This window comes from Lepisosteus oculatus, chromosome 2 (genome assembly GCF_040954835.1).
Source record: "Lepisosteus oculatus isolate fLepOcu1 chromosome 2, fLepOcu1.hap2, whole genome shotgun sequence".
NCBI lineage: Eukaryota > Metazoa > Chordata > Actinopteri > Semionotiformes > Lepisosteidae > Lepisosteus > Lepisosteus oculatus.
In genome coordinates, this window is record NC_090697.1 from 18,512,646 (window position 1) to 18,533,276 (window position 20,631).

General features: G+C 37.4%; 3 protein-coding genes across 6 annotated transcripts in view; 2 read left to right on the forward strand and 1 right to left on the reverse strand.

Annotated features, from left to right (window-relative positions):
* The window catches only part of galnt14 (UDP-N-acetyl-alpha-D-galactosamine:polypeptide N-acetylgalactosaminyltransferase 14 (GalNAc-T14)), a 112,696-nt gene extending 108,533 nt beyond the window's left edge, over positions 1-4,163 (forward strand). The window contains exon 15 of one of the 2 annotated variants that reach the window (XM_015352731.2): positions 2,214-4,163. In XM_015352731.2, the coding sequence (XP_015208217.2) occupies positions 2,214-2,372 (159 nt within the window). In that variant the 3' untranslated portion in view covers positions 2,373-4,163. The remainder of the gene's footprint in view (positions 1-2,213) is intronic. The other variant, XM_015352737.2, reaches the window with a different exon arrangement.
* Positions 1-20,631, reverse strand: part of LOC102684830 (DBH-like monooxygenase protein 2 homolog) — a 20,852-nt gene continuing 221 nt past the window's right edge. Inside the window, exons 2-14 of the mRNA XM_006626111.3 lie at positions 16,096-16,333; positions 13,378-13,524; positions 12,984-13,136; positions 12,469-12,552; positions 11,534-11,698; positions 10,957-11,059; positions 10,493-10,668; positions 9,093-9,184; positions 8,076-8,172; positions 7,339-7,398; positions 6,648-6,778; positions 5,574-5,682; positions 1-5,247 (exon numbers count right to left, since the gene is read on the reverse strand). Of these exons, the coding sequence (XP_006626174.3) occupies positions 5,101-5,247; positions 5,574-5,682; positions 6,648-6,778; positions 7,339-7,398; positions 8,076-8,172; positions 9,093-9,184; positions 10,493-10,668; positions 10,957-11,059; positions 11,534-11,698; positions 12,469-12,552; positions 12,984-13,136; positions 13,378-13,524; positions 16,096-16,333 (1,702 nt within the window). The 3' untranslated portion in view covers positions 1-5,100. The remainder of the gene's footprint in view (positions 5,248-5,573; positions 5,683-6,647; positions 6,779-7,338; positions 7,399-8,075; positions 8,173-9,092; positions 9,185-10,492; positions 10,669-10,956; positions 11,060-11,533; positions 11,699-12,468; positions 12,553-12,983; positions 13,137-13,377; positions 13,525-16,095; positions 16,334-20,631) is intronic.
* The window catches only part of angel2 (angel homolog 2 (Drosophila)), an 11,553-nt gene continuing 10,241 nt past the window's right edge, over positions 19,320-20,631 (forward strand). For 2 of the 3 annotated variants that reach the window (XM_015352771.2, XM_006626112.3), the window contains exon 1: positions 19,320-19,572. In XM_015352771.2, the coding sequence (XP_015208257.2) occupies positions 19,499-19,572 (74 nt within the window). In that variant the 5' untranslated portion in view covers positions 19,320-19,498. Of the gene's footprint in view, positions 19,573-19,973; positions 20,184-20,631 lie in introns of those variants that run through there. The other variant, XM_015352777.2, reaches the window with a different exon arrangement.

The window sequence follows — 20,631 nt, forward strand, 5'->3', positions numbered from 1 at the left end:
TAGATTTAAAATACATAAATTTTAATTTGCACATCATTAGTAAGTAGCACAAGCACTTCAATTCATTCATCCATTTCGTAACCACTCCTTCCAGTCCAGGGTTGCCAGAGCCTATCCCAGTAAGCAAAGGCAGGATAAACCCCAGATAGATCGCCAGTCCCTCACAGGCAACACATAGACGCAAACATACTCACACCAGGTCCAGTATTCTCAGAAGCCAATTAACCAAGGAGTATGTCACGGACGTCCAAATGGACTAACCGTGGGGAGCCGGAGAGCGGAAAAAGACCCATATGCGTAGCGGCGAGACGGGAAAAAGGCCCGGGCTCATTGGTGCAAAGAGTTCAGGAATGCCGTATAGAAACCTATGCCCTCAGGGAGCGGACGTGGGGCGCCCTGGTGCTAGGCGGGTCTCAGGACATCCGAACGTCAATGCTGAGCGAGGACAGAGTGCAAGACCCGGAAATATATAGCCCAAGGGAAAGAGAGGGACAGGAAGGACAGAAGACCGGAAACTAGGGACAGGACAGAGAAGGAGCGCCCTCTGGCTGCAGAGGGCGTGACACAGTAGCTCTTTGGAGGAAACCAGAGGATCCGATGAAACCCACACAAACGCAGAGAACATACAGACTTTACACAGATAGCCTTCCAGGAACAAAACCACAGCCCCAGCACTGCGAGACAGCAGTGCTAATCACTGCATTATCATGTCACCAAGCCCTTAAATAATGTTAAAAATCCTATAACACATACAAAATAAGAGAGTACATCATTATAAAACAATTGTTTTCTGGATATTTAAATCTTAAAAATGAGGAGCAGAAATGCTTTGGAAATGGTGTAAAACCAAACTGCCTATGATTTTAGACAAGACAGATGAGATTTTATGTCCCCGGAGGGAAATTTTTTATGGGGACACAGAACTCTGTTACATTTAAATTGAATGCAAACAAAAAAAATAGGAAAAGAAAAACATTGCACATTATTCAATTACAAAACATAAGAAAAACTTTGCACATCACTCTATTGCACATGTACAGTATAACACATAACAACATGTAACATTTAGAACACATATTGCACTCAAGTGGGTTGTAAGAGTCAAAATTGTGTTTATCCTTGACATGTGCATTGACAGCTTTAATGGATAGTGGAACAGAGGAATGTTTGTATCTGTTTGACTTACATTTGGGAACCCTAAAACGTTTGCCAGAAGGAAGAAGTTGATATTCAGAGGTGATGATGTGGGAAGGATCTGATATAATTTTTCCTGCCTGTTTGACTATGGATTTTTCAAAGATTGTCTGCACGGAGGGATTCTATTTCACTCCCATGACCTTCAAATCTGTCTGGATGAGGCGGGTAATTTGCCATTTTAAATGAACTGATAGATTACCAAACCACACTGTAATACCATATCTGATAACTACAGCATGGTAAAAGAGTAGCATTACTGTCACGGATGTCGGAAGGGACAAACCGTGGAGAGGCAGGAGAGTGGAAAAGACCCATATGCGTAGCGGCGGAAAGGGGGATTAGCCTGGGCTCAGCAATTCAGGAGTCGTATAGAAACCAATGCCCACAGGCAGCGGACGTGGGGCGACCTGGATGCTAGGTGGGTCGCAGGACATCTGAACGTCAATGCTGAGCGAAGGTGAATCAGTGACCGGGAAATATATAGCCCCAGAGAGAGACACACCAGAAGGACAGCAAGGTACAGGAAACTAGGGACAGGACAGAGTAGGAGCTGCCTCTGGCTGCAGAGGGTGTGACAATTACTTCCTGTTGAATGCTAAACACTCTTCGTCTTTGCAGGAAATAGAAGTGCTGATGAACTTTTGAGCAAACACTCTCAAGATGAGTAGTCCAGCACAGGTTACTGTCTATGTGTACACCTACAGTAAATACAGTATATGAATCAACCTGAGTGATAAGTTCGTTGTGGATTACTACATGTGTGTGATCACCACACTGTAAGAGTCTATTGCATCTAAACATGGCATGTTGCTCCACAGACAGTAGATCCATAAATTCTGAGACACAATTGAAAGAAACATTTTAAAAGGACTTCAGTCATGGTTTCCCTAAATACCTCTTTACTTCTTTATCATTATTTTAAGAAGAATCTTAGAGCTAAGTGCAAGACTGTCATGTCTACTGAATTCTCTGTTTACATTATCACTAAACCATGTTCATGTTTTTTTTTTCTACAGAGATGGCAGAAATCTGGCTCACACATTGAACATTTGGTTTCTCACTTCTGCTTGGATAGTGAGATGGCCCTGGATGAATCTGAGAGCAACAAGATGCTTGTAATAAACCCATGTGAGCTGACAGCTTTCACCCAAAGATGGGAAATGGCATTTTCCTGATTCTGGAAGATGGATCGCAATGATCACATCCCAGAGGTGCTAAGGGACTGACAGCATCTTATCTGTTTCAGAATATTGTTGGCAGAGCCTACAAGAAAGTAGACACCAATGATGATGGATACAACGACTTTGTTTCTTCTTGGTTGTCAGTTTGTAGATTTCACCTATACCTGATTTAAGGGTGAATTTTTTAGGTCTCTGGCTATTGCTAAGCACGCTTCAAAATAGGTTACTGGAATTCTAGTCTGATGTCATGTGGCTAGATTCTGTAGCAAGACCCACTGAAAACTGACAGAAGAACAATGGGGAATTTTCAGTGATTACTTTTCAGTTTTCAATTCTTATTGTTGGATGATTAGCCTCCACTGGATGCCAATTTGTATAATGTCTGGGCTACTGGATTTTAAGAAAATAATGGATACTAAACATGATCAAAAGCATGCCCAACCTTCTTCCTGACTGTGGATTGGGACACCATGTGATACAGTATGTCAAAAAACCTGGGAGGGAGCCTTAATTTACTCATGTAAAATTAAATGGATATATAGTTTAAAAATCTTCTCTTGGATCTAGGTGCTACAGTATCTGTAATTTTGGAGTAGCTAGTAACTTCAACAAAAGAAAAAATATTTCCATCCAAAGGGCTGCCACTGCAAAAATATCAAGATCACTCTTTTGTTTTAGAAAAGGAATACACTTTCCTTGCAACAGGGAACATTTCTTTCATTGGAAATGGGGAATAGAACACGTATTGGAAATGATGGTTACTGTGCTTATATTTTGAGGCAGAAACAGTATTGTTGTGTATTGGTCAGTCACTTCAAATGTTCTGATGTTTTTTCATTCTGAAATTGGGTTATTCCAGTGCTCTTTGTGTTTTTTGGAAAGTTCTTGGGTAATGTGACACAAAAGAAAAAGTTTGAAATTTTTTCTCTCCTCGCTTGTCTATCAGCCAGTTGCCATGACTACACGGCTGGAAGTCTGCTCCACTTGTGCTCAATTTAGAACCACACCTGACTTAAGAGGAACAGACTATTTAAGATCTGCCTTGGCAGGGCTCTGTGCTCTGTTATAGAATTTTGATCTGAGCCTAAGCTTCGTTCCCCTCTTTTTTCATATTCCTTGCTTTGTGTTTTGTCCTGGATTCTCAACCCTTACTTTGCTCTGACGTCCCTTTTGAGGTTTTGAAGTGTGATAATCAGTAGAAACTTGGCTGTGTTCTTGACGACGACTCTGGACTGTGTTTTCGTGATTGTTATTACTGCACCAGCCTGTTTATCATGCCTGCTTGTGCCTTCTCACTTGCCTACCTTCAGGTACTTCATGCAACTCAGAGAGGCTCTTTAACCCCAGTATAAAATGCACATTACATACATAACATGACACATATTGCCACATGACCATGACACATATATTACCGCACATACAGTAATATACTCTTTGTTTCTTACATGGAAATCCCATTTCATTAATTTCATACAGCATGTCCCCGGGAAAAAATGTTCTTTGCATGTTGGACCAAAATCCTTTTCATAGAGCACATCAGCGTTCCAACACATGCAGGATTCATTCATGTGAAGCAGGATTCATCAATCCACTTAATGTTTTAAATCATTTCCAATGGCAAATAATTTCCAATGGCCTAGTAAACACCTAGGCCACTGTTTAGTCTCACTTGTTTAAAATTAAATGATCTGTGATTTGTATGTAAAAATACAGATTGTTCAGAGCATGGTTTCCTTTGCATTATCTGTGTGCTTACCCAAATTATATGATGGTTGTTGACCTCCATTGTGATGTGTTAATAGTGGTATTTGTGTGGTCTTTCTGCCTCACTTTTAGTTATCTTCTAGCCTTAACTTTCAATCTTTTTACCTTTCTGTTTTTCTGTCAATGCAACTATTTTCTTCCATTACCTAAGTTGTTCTGTACACATTTACTTCTGTACATATTCTTACCACTCACATGTTTGTATTCAACAAACAAGCCTGTCAGAGCTTTTCCTGGAGATACCCTTATGGCAGCTCGCTGGCAACTGTAAAATCTTATAATTTTCCCATTGCATTACACTTTTGGTAACAATTGCCATACCACTCTAATACCAATACCTAAAGATACCCAACCAGTGACTAAGAATCAAATATTTGATTTTTTAAATTAATATTGCAATACAGCTGCTATTAGAAAAAAGGTATGAGCTGCAATGGTTGAGCATTCTATGATTTAAAAGTGGTTTCAAAGAATATGGCGTAATATGATGAAATACTGAAAGCAAGGTGTGTGGGGTCTGGAATATCATTAGTCCCTTTATTTCACAACAAAATTGTGTATAGAATTACCTATGGGTGGAGTTTGTGTAACTTTTACTACAAATGCAGTATCTGGCGTGTATTAATTTTTAAATTTGGCACTTCCAAAACTATATTGCCAAAAAATTCCACGGCATTGGATTTAGCACTCCGGGCTCACAGAGCTTGTGTCCTGGGTTCAATTTCAGTCTGCCTGGGTGGAGCTTATAGGATTTCATGACTGAGTGTGGCCTTTTGCTTGGTGTAGATTCCTCCCAAAGACATACATGTTACATTTTGAATGGCTCTGTAGATCTGCCCTTTTCTGGAGGGATGGGTTACAGGGGGATTTTAACCAGTATGGGGTCTGATAGCCAGATGCTTTTCTACATTGTATATTTTGCATCTTCTGTGGTAAGAAACCAGATTTTTTAAAGTATTCACAGGACTCCAATACATTGGATCAGTAAGAAGAAGAAAATAAGTAGCATACAGTTATTTCTACTTGAGATTGCTGAATTCTCACAGCTAGACATAGGACTGGGCCACATGGCACGGATAAATCCAGTATTTTCCTTTCTTTCTTCCTAGAAAAAGAAATATTTACACTTATTGTTCTTGTTGTTTATCAATTCTTTGATACCCAGATTTCTGCGTAAATATAAGGGGGGAAATATTGTTTTAAAATATTTTATTAAACTATTCTAGGACCTATTAAATCAAATTACGTACCCCATGTAACCTATAAAATAATATCACCAAGAAAAGGAAAGACAATCCTTATTTTTTTTTGCAATGTGAGATGCTGCTTTATAATGATCTGTCTTGATCATTGAAATGCATGTATGAGAATACTTTGCAGTAAAGTAAGACATACAGTAATTTATATAATAGGTTATGATTTTGTGCTTACCCCAGGAGCCAGAATGTATGTATGCTGAGGGACTTCTTTCACTACATTTTGGTAATAATCAATGAACTTTTGGTTCCACGACTCTGAATTAAGTTTGGCAATACCATTCCTGCAAAACAGAATCAGTAACTGAACAAGAAACAGATAGGCCACTAATATTTTGATAGTAACGACAGTATACAGTACAGTATGTCTGTTAAAGAGATAAAAATGGGCATAGCAGTACTGATTAACATTAATACTGTATCTTCTTCAATCTATCTGTTTTATGTCTTTACCTTGGGTTTAGATACTAAACTCAAGAAAGTTCCCTTTCCTGCTCACTTATTATTTAAGCTGAAGCTGAACACTTCACGGTGAGTGTGTATCAAAAGCAAGGATATTTCCTTCCAATCACTACAAGCTATCTCCCTCGTCAGAAATCTAACTCTGAACACCTAACTGTTGATCTTTCTTCAGAGTTCAGCTGGAAATTTCAATGTAAGTGTTAGGATTTCTTATGTTTAAAGTTCTTCAGTATTGAGATGTTGTATTTTGTCCGTAACATAAAATAACTAATTTGTTTCCTGCAATCTCTACAATACAATTCAACAACAACAACACATAAGAACATGTTTCCAGGTACTCTTCCCTCTGTTTTATCACTTGCTGTTCATTGCGTCCAGTGGCCATTCTCCTTAACTGGCAAGGAGTAACTTTACCCAGAATGATTTTACAATTAACATTTATCATGAAAACATAACAAAGCCCTTTTCTCTTCACCTGGTGCGCCTGTGTTTTTATCGTCTGCTACCGTGTCTCAAATGGAATGTATAGAGGAAGAGAGCACACTACTTATGAAGTCAATCATTTTTACAAATTAAACTCCTACTTACAACTTGCTAGGCACTATTTTGTGAACCTACTATAAGTGCCCCTCTAATTCAGCAAGGTGGAAGTGTTTTTTCTAAATCAAATAACTGGTGAATTAATTTCTATGTACACTGTAAAAATGGACAATTTGAAGGTTTGTAATACACTGTACATTGTCTTCAAAATGAGAAAAGCAGGAATACAGTGTTAAAATTAGCCTACTGTATGCTGGAAGAACCAAGGGAAGACAGCAGTGCTTCTTGACTGGGTGCGCTCAAACACTTGGAAATCTTCATCATGGGGTAATAATACAGGAAAGCCAAGCACATCTCATCTGTAGCGGCAAGTCCATTCTAACACATTAAAAAAGAAAATTCCCCCAACCACACAAGAGAAAAATAAAATAACCTATTAAGGAATTCTGTAAAACAAGTATTTATTGGATAATTTGGGAATTTCACATACTGTACTGTACATTCTCTTTTGGAAGTGTGCTTTACAGTACATCAGTGAAAATAAATTATTGCAGAAGAAAGAATAAGCAGGAAAATATTTATGGTATACTACAATAAGACATCTATGCTAAGGTATCTGTAATCCAAAAACACAGGTAAAGCGTAAATGTATTTCAATATATAAAATCAATAAAATGAACATACATCAAGAAGTATATACTAACTGAAGTCCAAATGATGGTCACTGACATAAACAACCATATGGCATATTCTGGGAGAAATATCTGAAAGCACCATTGTTTTGATTCCTGATGCTTGCATTGCAATTCAGTATCTCCAGTATAAATTCTGGTTCCTGGTATAAATCAAGCTGAAGAACACTAGTCTAGGGTACAATAGGAATGTTCTGTTTTGCTATTAGATTTGAAGATGGAAAGTGTAAAAATGTGAGTGCTCACCAAGGTGGTTGTACTGCGATCCTCAGTATTGTACGTACATTCCACTAAAATTTCATCACCCTGGAACACAGAAAATACTCAATTTCTGTCATTTAGGTTTACAGTTTTTTATGTTTGTTGATTTGTTTTTGAATGAATATACAATATGTGCAACTTTCAAAATGAGTTGAAATTATCCTTATGGACCCAAAGAGATGAACATTTCTTTGTATTTTCTTTCCAGGCTACTTTATAACTTTTTTTTTAAACCCAGCATTAAAAACACTGTGACAACAATTTTAACTCTTCTTTTTGTTGTTGTCCATGTTTATAATGTTCACACTCATACAATTGTAGAAAAAATATTTCATATTAAGTATACAGTATACAGTATAAAGTATAAAGTTTGGGCATTGATTTTAAATCTTGACTTCAGAGTCATCCATTCACTTGGTGTTGATTAATGTTACTTTTTTTTAAATTCCACATTTTAATTTCTCATGCTTATGATGTCTGCTTTGTTTTAGATAAATCAGTACAGCACTGTTATTATTTTTTAGGATTACAGGCTAGTGCTGACTAAGAGGAGACATGCAGGATAGATTATTATATTATATTTAATATTAGATTATATATATTGTATTTATCAGACCTGAATCACCAGAGATGCCTGTGGTGTGCACTGTAGTACTGTAGTGCTACTCAGGCCTCATGCTGGAAACACAAGCTCAGCCTGAGACTTTCTTCTCATTCCTTACCAGCTTGACTGGCACAACTCTTCCAAACTGCTGTACTCTTTGGAAGTTCTGGTCGTAGTTGTTATCTATACTCAAGAAACCAATTTGTTCCCCATTCCTACAAAATTGTGAGAAAAAAAATGAATAAGAACCAAGTTAAAGGGCTTTTCAATATTTTTGAATAATGGATATTTTCTGACAAGGGGTGACGAAATTGGCAAATGATGGATTGGGCCATTGAGTTAGCATATGTTTATATTTTGCATTTACAGTGAATACAAGAGCAGAGAGTGCCTCATGTGAAGTTACTGTGAAGAAAGAGAATAATAGAGCAACCCCACCATCGCTTCTTTTATTAGTATTTTTTCCAAACCCATCTGATTCAGCTAATATTTTCTAATTGAATACCTCTTTGCCAAAACGTTACTGTGAATTCTGTAAATAAATACTCCACTTTTGGTTAAAAATTCATTGTCTGCCCTGTCTGCTTTGACCTCCACACCACTGAGGTTACCAATACATTTTCTGTATTGGTGCAGATAATGTAAAACCCAAAGCCTTAGACATCACACTCCTTTCTTTGGAAAATCTATTGAAGGCAGTATTACATTTTTGTAGATTACTGCCATATAAATACTTTCACTTAGATTTTCTCTTCTGTTGAATGGAATAAAATATTTGCTCAATAATAAAATAGTCTGTTTTTGATTTTCAATTACTGTCTCATCAATACTTTTGGTTTGCTTAATATTTTTAACAGTGAATATTTCCTTCACCCCACTTATACTAATTGAGCCTGAATCGAGTCCGTCGAATCCGTCATGTGTTATTTAGCATAACTGAAAATGCTTTATTAAAAGGTAAAGAGTTCTTTTTTAGAAATAAATGAATACTCATTTCTCCAAATGAATGTCCCAGAAGATGAAACAACTGATTAAAATAATGGGAACCTCTGCCAACAAGAAAAATGAAGGAGACATTAAAGGAGGGGGCATTTTATTCTCCAGGAGCACTTCACAGAAATAAAAGCTTTCAGACCTGAAATGTCCAACTGTCACTTTCCGGCCTGCCCCATGAGTGTGCAGCAAAATGCCAAAAACGTTAAGATCCAGGACAGGGCCTGGGATCACCTGTAAACATATGACACAGTGCTGTTAGAGGATTGACATCGGTGGAGAAAATTGCTGCAAAAAAAAACTTGTTTTCATGACATGCAGTGCCTGTATGCATCTCTAACCAAGAAGAAGATTGCTGGGACTTGATCAAGGCCTTCACAAACACAGAAGAGCACATCCACATCCTAAAGGTATAGCAGCATTATTACTGTACCTTCTATGCTGATTTTGTCAGATAATTTAAATAATTATTTTTTTAAATATTAATTAATAACAGGTGACATCCAATGTATTTTCCAAGACAACTTGTTCCCGCATCTTTTCAGTTTAGGTAAATTGACATGCTACAGTAGGTCAGTTTTCTCATTGATTTGTCAAACACCCTAATGTTGCCTTTTAATGAGTGCAATATCTCTTTGAAGACAGACTTATCCATACCAGAGCCATATCATATCAAGTGCTCAGCTCGAACCAGCTGCTTAGGATGCAGGATAAACACAAGCATACTCAAGTAGACAAGTCCTCCACTAAAGTCACTCCACTATGTACATGCGGACAAAATTACCACTTTACACCTCATTTGAACAAAATTATAAAATAAGTAATTTTCACACCACACAGTGTATACATCTCTAATGAAAAAGACAAGAGATGCATACATCTCTTGACTAGTGAAAACAAAAATGATGCAAACATTCTTTCCATTGCAAACAATATTACAAGCAAAATAAAAACAGACCTCCCAACATGAAACTGTTTTTGTTGAGAATTTCAAAATGCTAAACATTGTTGCTTTCATCCTGTGCCTACTACCAGTTAAAGATCGATACATAGTGGAACAAGTTGAAAACATCAAAAAGCAGAAATAAACCATGCATGCTGTAGGAAACAAGCGAGTGTGCCCACAGACACGGTGATTAGCCAATATGAGTACAGTAGATATTCCATAACATTTTACATAAAGCATGACCTCAGCTCATGTGTATATACAGTACAGTACAGTACCTCTTCTTAAGGCCACAAAACTGGACTTCTGGTGCTCGTGCTGGACAGAAACTAATTCTATGCAGATGTACACAGAATGTTTCTGAAAATTATTATCGTTGGCCTTGAGGTTCTAAATACATGTATGAATTATAATAAGGACAATAAAGGACAATAAAGCTTGAATCAAATCAATAGGAAGAACAAGAAATCAATAACTCACTGAGACAGTGAAGAAGTTGTTTCTGTGAGAAATACAGATCTTTAAATGTTTATAGAGATTTAAAAAAAATCTTAAAAAATAATCTGCCATCCCACACACATTGTAGAAAACCTTACTCTGGAGAATTCTGATGTGTTGCACAGGCCATAGCTCTTAAATGAAGGAGTTTTAGGGGGGATCAGGTAGGTTATGTAGAATGGAGCTGTTAGCACCCCAGTTTCAATAACACCCATATCGAACTGGCGCAGCTCAGATGTGTAGTACAGACGCAGACCTGAGTTGTCCATTCGACCTGAAAGCAGGAAAAACTACATATTATCACAGAATGACACAAGCTTATCATTATGCAGTCACTGTTATCTTAACAATTTATAAAAACAGTGACTGCATAATAGTGTCCTCATCTCCATTTGTAGATGTTTAATTGAAGGATGAAGCAGAAATGGAATCTCTAGAATCTTTTTCAGTGCAGGAAACAACAAGCTCCATCTTGTTGCTTGTTTGCACTCAGCTTCAGTTTTACAGTGAAGATGTGATAGAGTGACTCTACTGTTGCATACTAACTTGTTTCTGGTATTACCTGGCTTCTGTGCCTCATTGTTATAGTGTATTTCCAGTCTGTAATAAGATGGATACTTGTTTGTTCCAATAGGTATCCCAACATCTGGTGGGAGAATGAAAGCCTGGAAGACAGGTAGAAAAAGGGGAAAGAGGCTGGCCATCATTTCAAAACAACGAGAAGCAGTGATTGAGCTTGTTACACAGATATCACACTGTTTTCCCCAGTCACCTGACAGAAAACCTAATGGAACTATTTTATTTTGCATGTGTGCATCATTTCCATTTTTGATTTGTGTGTTTTATTTTACTCTCCTTTTTAAAGGCCACACTGTATCCAAGATGAACAACACTTGCATACAGTATATGTGATGGTTAAACTACCCCTTTATGGCTTCTACTGCAAAGCACTTTTTTTCCTGTGCAGCACAATGAGTTGTTACACTTTAAATGTCAGTCTGAAGCAGTGATATGAAACCCTCTGGTGTCCATTCAGTCTAAGCCCTGAATAATTTATTTGATTCCATCTCGGTCTCAGTCCCGGCTGTTTCCATCTCTTTAAGTTATAACCTCTGAAACTCACAGGTGAAGGTTCTCACCTTTCCTCCCTTCCCCCAGCCTGCCACCCCCTGCAAACAAGGGAAGATCTTCCCGATGTTTTCCTTAAAGTAGCAGGCGCCTCCCCACTCCTCCTGGACTGAGCTGGGACAAACATACACCAGCATGTGGTGGGAAAGGTCAGCATTGTGGAGCAAAGGTTCAACCTGAAACACAAAGGCCACCACGGTCAGGAGGTCAGAAGAAGAGACGCCCTTCCTCTAATCACAAGACATCCACAGTGCCTGTAGCATGAATCCTCAAACTTTATGATACTGTGTCAAATCAGCCCGAACCCATATAAGCAGAGAAGACATCAACAGAGATTAGGCAGGAGGCAGGTTTGCAGCTTTACAGAGAGGATGCCTTAATGCCCTTTTTAATTCCAAAGGAGAGATAGGAAGAGAGAGACTGCAGGTTGAAAGAAAGGGGGAGCACACTTTCCCATAATTTGCCATGTGTTGCAAGGAGAGCGAGCACTAAGAAGGTCCCCTACATGGGGTACAGTGGGGGAGGAGGAAACTGTGGATTAATGTCATGGGGCAACAGCACATTCCATAACTCCGACTGAACTCAGACTTCACACAGATTAGATTAGTTATAAAAACATATACTGTAAAAGCATTTCCCAGAGGTCTAAGAGTTTTATTTGTTTTTCGGTAACCCTATAGAAACCCCCTTTTAATTTTATGTATACATTTAAAACATTAGAGGACTTTATTGTTTAATTTTATTTTAATATATACAGTATTATAAATCTTTTTAAATTATTCATATTTTTAAGTACACTGTAGACTTTATCGGGAAACAGTTGTTGCACAGAGAGGGACAGACTCAGTGATATGTAATCTATAATGCAAATTATATGTTTTTTAGAATGCAGAGTTTTTAAGAAAATGTGTAGATTAATGAATGTCAAAACATCAGAATCTCTTACTCTGTAAATGTGGTGTTTCTGTCCAAGGTTGGGACCCTTAATAATCCGGCAATATACAAATGTCTTATCTTCCGGGACATCAAACTGGAAAAAGATACAGTAATCACTGGGTGAATGTGCAAAGCTAATTGTACCCTTTACATGAATATTTCTACTTTTCTTTGCACATTCTGTCTCAGGTTTCATATACTCAAAGTTCCAAACATTTGAAAGCCTTTGTTATTATAACTTCTAATTTATCGATATATTGTACTGTATTGCAGTTTTTATCAGGGAAATAAACCACAGACACCGTCTTCAAAGGAAATCATGTAACTGCATCATAAAAAAAAACAGATTATCTGTCCAAAACCAGCATTGGACACCCCTGCCATGGAGAAGACAGACACACACTCTAATAGATGAGCATTTACATGTTTAATCTAAATTAACATGACAAACAGTAAACTGTTTAATCTGGAAAGAGTTCAAATCATTACGATTGTCAAATTTTGGTAGTATTTTTTAGTATTTACATTGCCAGCAGTCAGGTCAAAATACATGGGATTTGGAGGATAAAATGGATTTGAGTGTTTAAGAAGGTTGACTTCTTTCCCTCCTCTTTGACCTCTGTGATGTTCAATGTCATCCTTCGATCCATAGGCATAAATGAGGTGTACAGGAGATTCCTGAGGGGAGGAGCAGAAATAAATAACAAAACACTGTAAATAACTGTATAAAAATAAACTGTATACTATAAATAAAAAATGAATCACACAAATAAATGCAACCTCCTTGTATGAGGGTGTCTCTGATCAATTACATCAGAATGAAACCATCAATGCATGCTTTTTTTGCTGATGAATAGTGTTTTAAGTTCACCACAGTGCTTCCCCTTTGTTATCTCTGCGTGAATCAGCCTAAACTCACAGTGATAACAAAGTCCTTCCTGTCACAGGTCTGAAGGTTTCTTCGAAACATCATGACAGTTTTTGTGCCAGTCTCCCTCAGAGACAGCAGGGTGTAATCCTGTTGTGGATCCAGTGCAGGCACCAAAGTGCCATCTGCGTGTCTGTCCTGCAAAGAAAATTCATCATGAATGTTTACTGCACAATTAAAGTGAGTGGAATAAATGTCACCATTTAGTTCTTGCCATGGATTGAACATTTTAGCAATATTAAAATCAGTAGTGATTTGACTAAGTTCTAGTATCAACTTGATCTCAATGCTCAGTAACTAATTTCAGCATTTTCGGTATAATACTTGGTTAAAAGTATAAGTTGTTGTTTTTGTTTAAATTTAGTTTTGCCCACAGAAAACTACATCTCTAACAGGCGATTGTTTCTGAAAGTGGGGAACATCATGTTGTTCAGCAAGTGGATGTGTCCCATAGTCTGGTCTCTCCATGTGTTGGAAGCAAAAACCAAATTAATAGTACTGTCTATTTAGTACATTCAGCATGGCAGAAAGGAGAATGGAGTCACCAACCCTAAGAAAGAATGTCTGGCACCCTATGCAGAGGGAACAAAAGTAATTTTGTAATAGTAACCAACTGTGTTAGATTTGAACATTTGAAAGGCTTAATAGGTTCATTTATAATGCTAAAAGGCCTGATACCTCTTGGAGTGTGTTACATTTTATCATACTCATTTTATCACAGGTTCTGGTATAGTTCTGAAAGATGGAGGGATCTCTGCATACACAGCTAAGACACATTATTGTGAAGAACATATGTGTAGGAAAGGTGACAAATGAGAGGAAATCATTTGGCCTGTCTAGCCCATTTGATAGTTAATTATCCAAGGATCTCTTCCAATTGTTTCTTGATTGAAACCTGCGTATTGGCATCAATAGCATGACTCACAAGAACTACAGAACTGTGTCCCGCTCTTGGTTTCATGAACACATTTCTCTGTAGTTTCCACTTGTGTCCTCTGGTTTGTGATTCACTGTTCATTCTGAAAAAGACTGCTGCCTTGATTTTGTCAGTGCTTTTGAGGATTTTGAATACTTGTATCAGGTCCCCTTGTAACCTTCTCTGTTCAAAACTAAAATGGTTTAATTCATTCAGCCTGTCAGTGTAGGAAATTCCCTAAATGCATCTGGTTGCTCTTCTCTGGACGGATTCCAGAACAGCAATAACTTTTCTATTATCTAAATTGTACACGATATTCTCAATGAGGCCTTACTAGCTTGTTACACAATTTCTTTTCTGTAAATAAATAAAAATTGTTTTCTGAAAAAACAAAAAAAATATTGCCCAGAAATCTGCCTCTTTTGTACTCATCCTTTGACAATGCATGAATGCGAGGAAGAGTTTGTAAGTTTGCATAAAATGCAAAAGTGTCAAAGAAGTTAGCTGGCTGCCATCACCCTGATAAATCCTGACGAGTAAGACAGAAAGCACTCTGGGACTGTTGCAGGATAGAATATTACAATGCAATGTTGCTAGGGTACTGGGAACTTACTCATCCTCAATCAAGCGCTGCCAACAACTGTCACTGTCCCAGAGATAGACCACTGTCTATAATAACCCCAGAATTAGGAAATCTGGAGTGAACACATTGAGAGTTTGCTTTTTACAAAGCAAACCCTACAGTTGCTGTAGTAGTTCAGGTGGGTAGCTGCGTCAGCATGTGTAGGCTGCAAAGGAACAAGTAATAGGTTGCTGGCAGAGTTATGGACTATGTAATAACAGCAATCTTGATACCACCATCTGGTAAATCTGAGCTGAACCTGTGCCTGATGCAGGTGTCTCTGTCTCTGCAATGACAAGTCAAGCCTGGCTGCAGATTGCACAGGGAAAGTTGGCCAAGGAAAGTGTTTTATGGATTGTTTTATCTAGCAATGAGGACAATGTGTACATGAGGTCTTTGGAGAGCAACATGCAGGACTGAGTTTGCAACCTCTGTCAGTACATTAAATGTTTCAAGATGCCTGTGGTCAATAAATTAACTGGAAGCTAATCTTCTTACACTTATATAAAATTGAACATATTTGTATACACAGTATGAGTTCACACTACATGGAAAATATTTATTATCAGATAAGCAATGAGGGAAACAAAGATTGCACTGATAAAATGTGGTTTCCTTTGCGTAAAAAAGACTGCTTAGGCTAAAACTTAGTGATATGCTTGAAAGGACATACTATGTATGCAAATACATTTCATATACTTGTTTTTGAATGACTACATGTAGTGTAAAGAAAATAATAGTTGTTACTGTAACCAACACCAGATCAATCCATACTTCATCTAAAGGATTGATAAGCACACATAAAGAGCCATTCAAACAGAAAGCAGAAATGTGAAGCCCTTACATTCACCAGATATTGACATTAAATATGTCAATATATGGTTTACTTTTAGGGCGTCATGATATCTATGATCAGAGTATGAAATCCTTCAAAATACGCAAAAATTATTTATGTACATTGACTGGAATAAATAGGACAAATCTAAAAAGACCACTAAGTATAGTCTTGTAAATCATCACGTCACAATTTAAATGATACAGTTCATCTAACTGTGCAAGCTTATATTGTTTACATCAATTACTGACTTCACAGTCTACTTTAAAGAATCACCATAATGAACACTTATATTTACTCATATCAATGCTTAAGGACATACAAATCTTTGCTTACTGTGAAGTAAGTGCTTCCATTTGGATGGATTCCTCCAATAACTATGTCTGCTCCAGACATCCCGCCACTGGGACTGAAACCAAATCCCACCCAGCCCAAGGTGGGGAACGTCACCTCAAATGTAACAGGACTCCCTGGCTCATTAAACCCCCATCTCACGGTCACTTCCTGCTTTGCATCCAAGTGCTCTGAGAATTGTAGGCTGGTGTCCTCCAGGGGCTCCAAGTTCCCAAGGGTGCTGCAGAGAAAGAGCAGCAGCAGGCTGAGAGCTATCATTTCTGTCTCTTTGGGGTCCATCTGAAGAACTACAGCTGTTCCCTTGCTATATAAACCAAGACGACACTGCCCCTAATGGTTACAAGGGTTGTTTAGCCTACAGTACGTGACTGTTTTACTGTCAATAACGAAGAAAAAAATAATTCAACTGAAACTAATAAAAAAGACCATATTTGTGACGAGCTTTATTCATGATGCCATGATGATTATTATGAAGACAATGATGATGCAGGCTGTAGGTTCAAATCCCAGGTGGGACAGTGCTGTTGTAAACACCTGAGCAATGTACTTCATGCAGATCGCTCCAGTAAAATACCAAGTGGTACAAATGAGTACACATGCAAGTTGCTACAGATGACCTAAATTTGCTATAGCCAAATAATGTCTTAGTAATGTTATTAAACATTACCTTTAAGCCTTAGAACTGAGACAGGTTATTTATTCACTTGGGGAGAAAACACAGTGAGTAAAAACACAAGCTGTACAGGATATGGACTAGATCAAGGGTTAACAGTCCTGGTCCTGCAGAACTACACACCTGCTGGGTTTTGATGCAGACCAGCTCTCAGGTACAAAATCACAAACTTTTATGTAACAAAAAACTTGCAAATTTTCCAAAAACGTAATTTCTTACGTTTCTTAACGTTTTGTAATTTCTTAGGACTCAGGACTCAATTAAATGAATGAAATAACAGTTATTGGAATGAAAACTGACTTTAATAGTACTAGAAAAATACATGCTCATATTACTTCATGCTCATAAAAATGACATGTTTTTGATAGGTTTTTTATACTTCCTGAAAGCTGGGTTTTGAATTGAAAATTAGAACTGTTGTGGGAAATTCTCCATCAGAGGAGCAGGACAGTCTTGTGCAGAAACAGTTTGATTGAGCTCAATAAGGACAGCAACACCCGTTGGGTCTGTCCTGCAGAACAGACACACTGAAAGGGGTTTCCAACCCTTATACTGTATACAGTATGGGCTCAGTACAGTTTGTTAATGATATCTGTCCTATCCTTTAACATGTAGCATAAAGTCCTGCTTTGATATGCAGCAGACCTTGATCTGCTTTATCCTGTTTATGGTATGTTTATGGATGTTGGTATTGTCTTAGGTTGTGCAGCGTAAGTCACTGGAGCTGCTAAAGCAAGTCAGCATTATTGTATCTTAGCATGCTCTTTGGTGAGGGCTAAATGAACAGATCCCAGCAATACCTTCCACAATATAGTTAAGTAGTAATAGAGCACTGCTGGATCTGTGCAATATTTACATGCCCCACTTCAGAACAATAATTGTCATATTACTGACAATGGCAGAGACTCGTGCATCTGCTCTTTCCTCCTATCCTCCTAGTCCTCCTAGTTCTCCTATCATGAGTACTGCGGCAATTAGTTTTACTGTATATACAGAATGTAACAAAGAGAAGGCTATTGGCACTGAAATGCATTTTGCCTGTAGAGATGAACACAGAAGATTTGTATTGTTACCTTTCCTGCCCAGTGTTGAGATGAACATGTGATGGTAGCTTATGTAGACTTTACGATGCAGTCTTTATTGATAATAAAAATGCACAGAGGGGAATACTTCAGTCTTTATTAAATAAGTAAAGATATCTGAAGAATCATGACTGAGCAAGCCTTACTTGATCACATTTGGATTGTTTAAGCAGTACTAATTTTTCCTACCCATGCTTTTTAGTGTCACATATTTTAAATAAAGCATTTATTTTAGCTTTAGTTTAAACCATGAAACAGGCTTCTACTGTATAAACTTCCAGAGATATTTCAAAATGTTTGAGTGAACATTATACCAGGTGGAAACCGACTTTTTTCCAGATGCAAAAAAGTGCTAAATAAATCAGATATAAAGCAATTAAACTATTAAACAATGCAGACACTACCATATTGAATTATTGTTCAGATAGATTTGTATTTGTAGAAAAGCAATGTTTGGTGTTGTTTAATATTTATTTGGAAAACATAAGATATAAACTAATACAAGTTTACAAATAATAAAATACAAATAAGACTTAAAGGTGAAGGACTATTAAAGTCTATGTATTTGTATTGTTAGAGCACAGATGGGATAAGTTTGTTTTCCCTATCCTACTAACTTAGTGCTTTTGTTGCCAAGTTAATCTAGAATTTCATTCAATCAGTCCTTGAAGGTCCTCAAAGACAGAACATGTCCCTTGGATTGACCCTATCTACAGTATACGCCCTAAAATTGTATACATTTGGATCAAATTTCCCCTCAATGCCATTTTTAGTAGATTAAACAAACGTCTCTCATCCCGCACATACTGTATATGACAATCCCTTGAGTCCATTAATCATTCTAGCCGCTTTTTCAAATATCGTCTTTTTCATGGTATGGCGAAAAAATGTGTACACTTTGTTCTAAATGAGGTCTTCCTATTACATTATAAATCCTAACCTTACTCCCTTTAGGTTTCACACTTTGAGGTACATACCCAAGTTTTCTTTTTGTTCTTGTATTGCTTCTCCATATTGTGTTGATGTAGATATAGAAGACTCTCCATAAACACCCAGATTGCTATTTCGTGTGTGATTCACCCTTGTCATTAATGCATTTCTCTGCAGAATCATGACTGTTTTAATGCCACTTTAAGAAAATAGCTAATGTACCATTTATACCCGTGTATTCCATTTACCTCTAAGCAAACTGGGCTGTTAATTATTGCAATACATGCTGTTTTGCAAGGTGAACTAAAAGATAATTACAGCACCAGGCGTCAAGCCTTGTGAAAATCAAGAAACATTATGCTTTTGTGACATCTCATGTAGATTCGTTAGCTGTGGCGCCCAGTCCTATTCAGCGTTTTGTGTGGGCAGAATGATACATATGATAATTTTTGTCTACAAAAGACCAATCGATGTTGATGACCAAGAGATGTGGGCGTGCAGTGTGCTGCCTGTAACGGGGCTCTGAGTGCATCGACGACCTCGTTGGTCACTGTAGTTTCAGCCTGTCTTTCTCCGCGTTCCGTTTTTACAGTACTGTAATGCGGTGAGGACGAGTGTAGTCTTACAGTAGATCTGCTTTAAGCATTCACTTAGCACTATTACTTAATGCCAGTCGTCAGGACAAACAATAGCTTCGCATATGCCGCTGAAGAAAATAAGTGAAAAGGAACTGTATTTTATGCTATTCAGACAATTCAGCCAGCTCGTCTGCAGGTATGTTGGTTTTATTGTAAAAAAATAAGTGTTCTGGTAGGTATGACTCTCTTTTGTATGAGTTACTAAAATGTCATATAAACAAAAATAAATTGTCAGTATTATTTGCACTTAATATATGTTATAATGCGATTTTATGTGGCCCATTGTTGTTTTGCCTTTTCTATTTGTTTTATGTCATAGGCATTGATCTGATGTTGTTTGTTCTCCTTTTGCTCCGTTTAACCCTTTTAGCACCCCGTAGAAAATGATTTTGACTTGATAGAACAGGGAGTTGTAGTCTTTTATGTAGAATTTTCTGCAATTTAAAATTGCTTTCGTATCACAAAAAGACTACACCCCCCAAGAGGAAATTGAAACGGGTATTTGAAACTAAGAATTATGCGGATTTTTTTTTTCTGAGAGGTTAGGGGTTGGCTCGTAAAGAGCTCAGAGGGTAGTTTTCCTTACGAGGGTAGTTTGGGGCCTATGTGGATTGTAAACGGAATTATTCGAAAATATTTTAAAGTGGATTTATGGGAGAATTTTATAGTGTTTTAATAATAAAGCTTTCCTTTACCGTTTTATTTTCAAGACAAATGATAAAATGCAGCTACACATTCTCCTAATGTGTAAGTACTTTTGCCGTGTATTTATTTGTCTTGGGTTATTAAAATTATTTGACTTGGAATCGGAAAACACTTTATGGACTCTATAGTTATGTAAGCTTTTTTTTAAATCAAAGCAGCACGTATCCATTAAATGTGGTATCATACATTAGTGTAAATCTGCGAATGTTAGATTCCCCCCTAACACTCTTATTAAAAAGTTAGCGATTACAATACCGGATAATGATGCATTTTAGTCACTGCGGCTATCCGAAATGATTAATTACTGCTTTTGCTATTTTCTTTGTTAGTGGGTTGAAAATGTTCACATGTTCTCTTCCCCACAAACTCGTAGATTCACACAAATTACAGATTGCAATCATTTATCCCGAGTCTAGGAAGACCACTGCCATGGGTTCACAGTAATTGAGTTTCTGAGTCTACATTGTATATAGTTAATTGATCTCACATT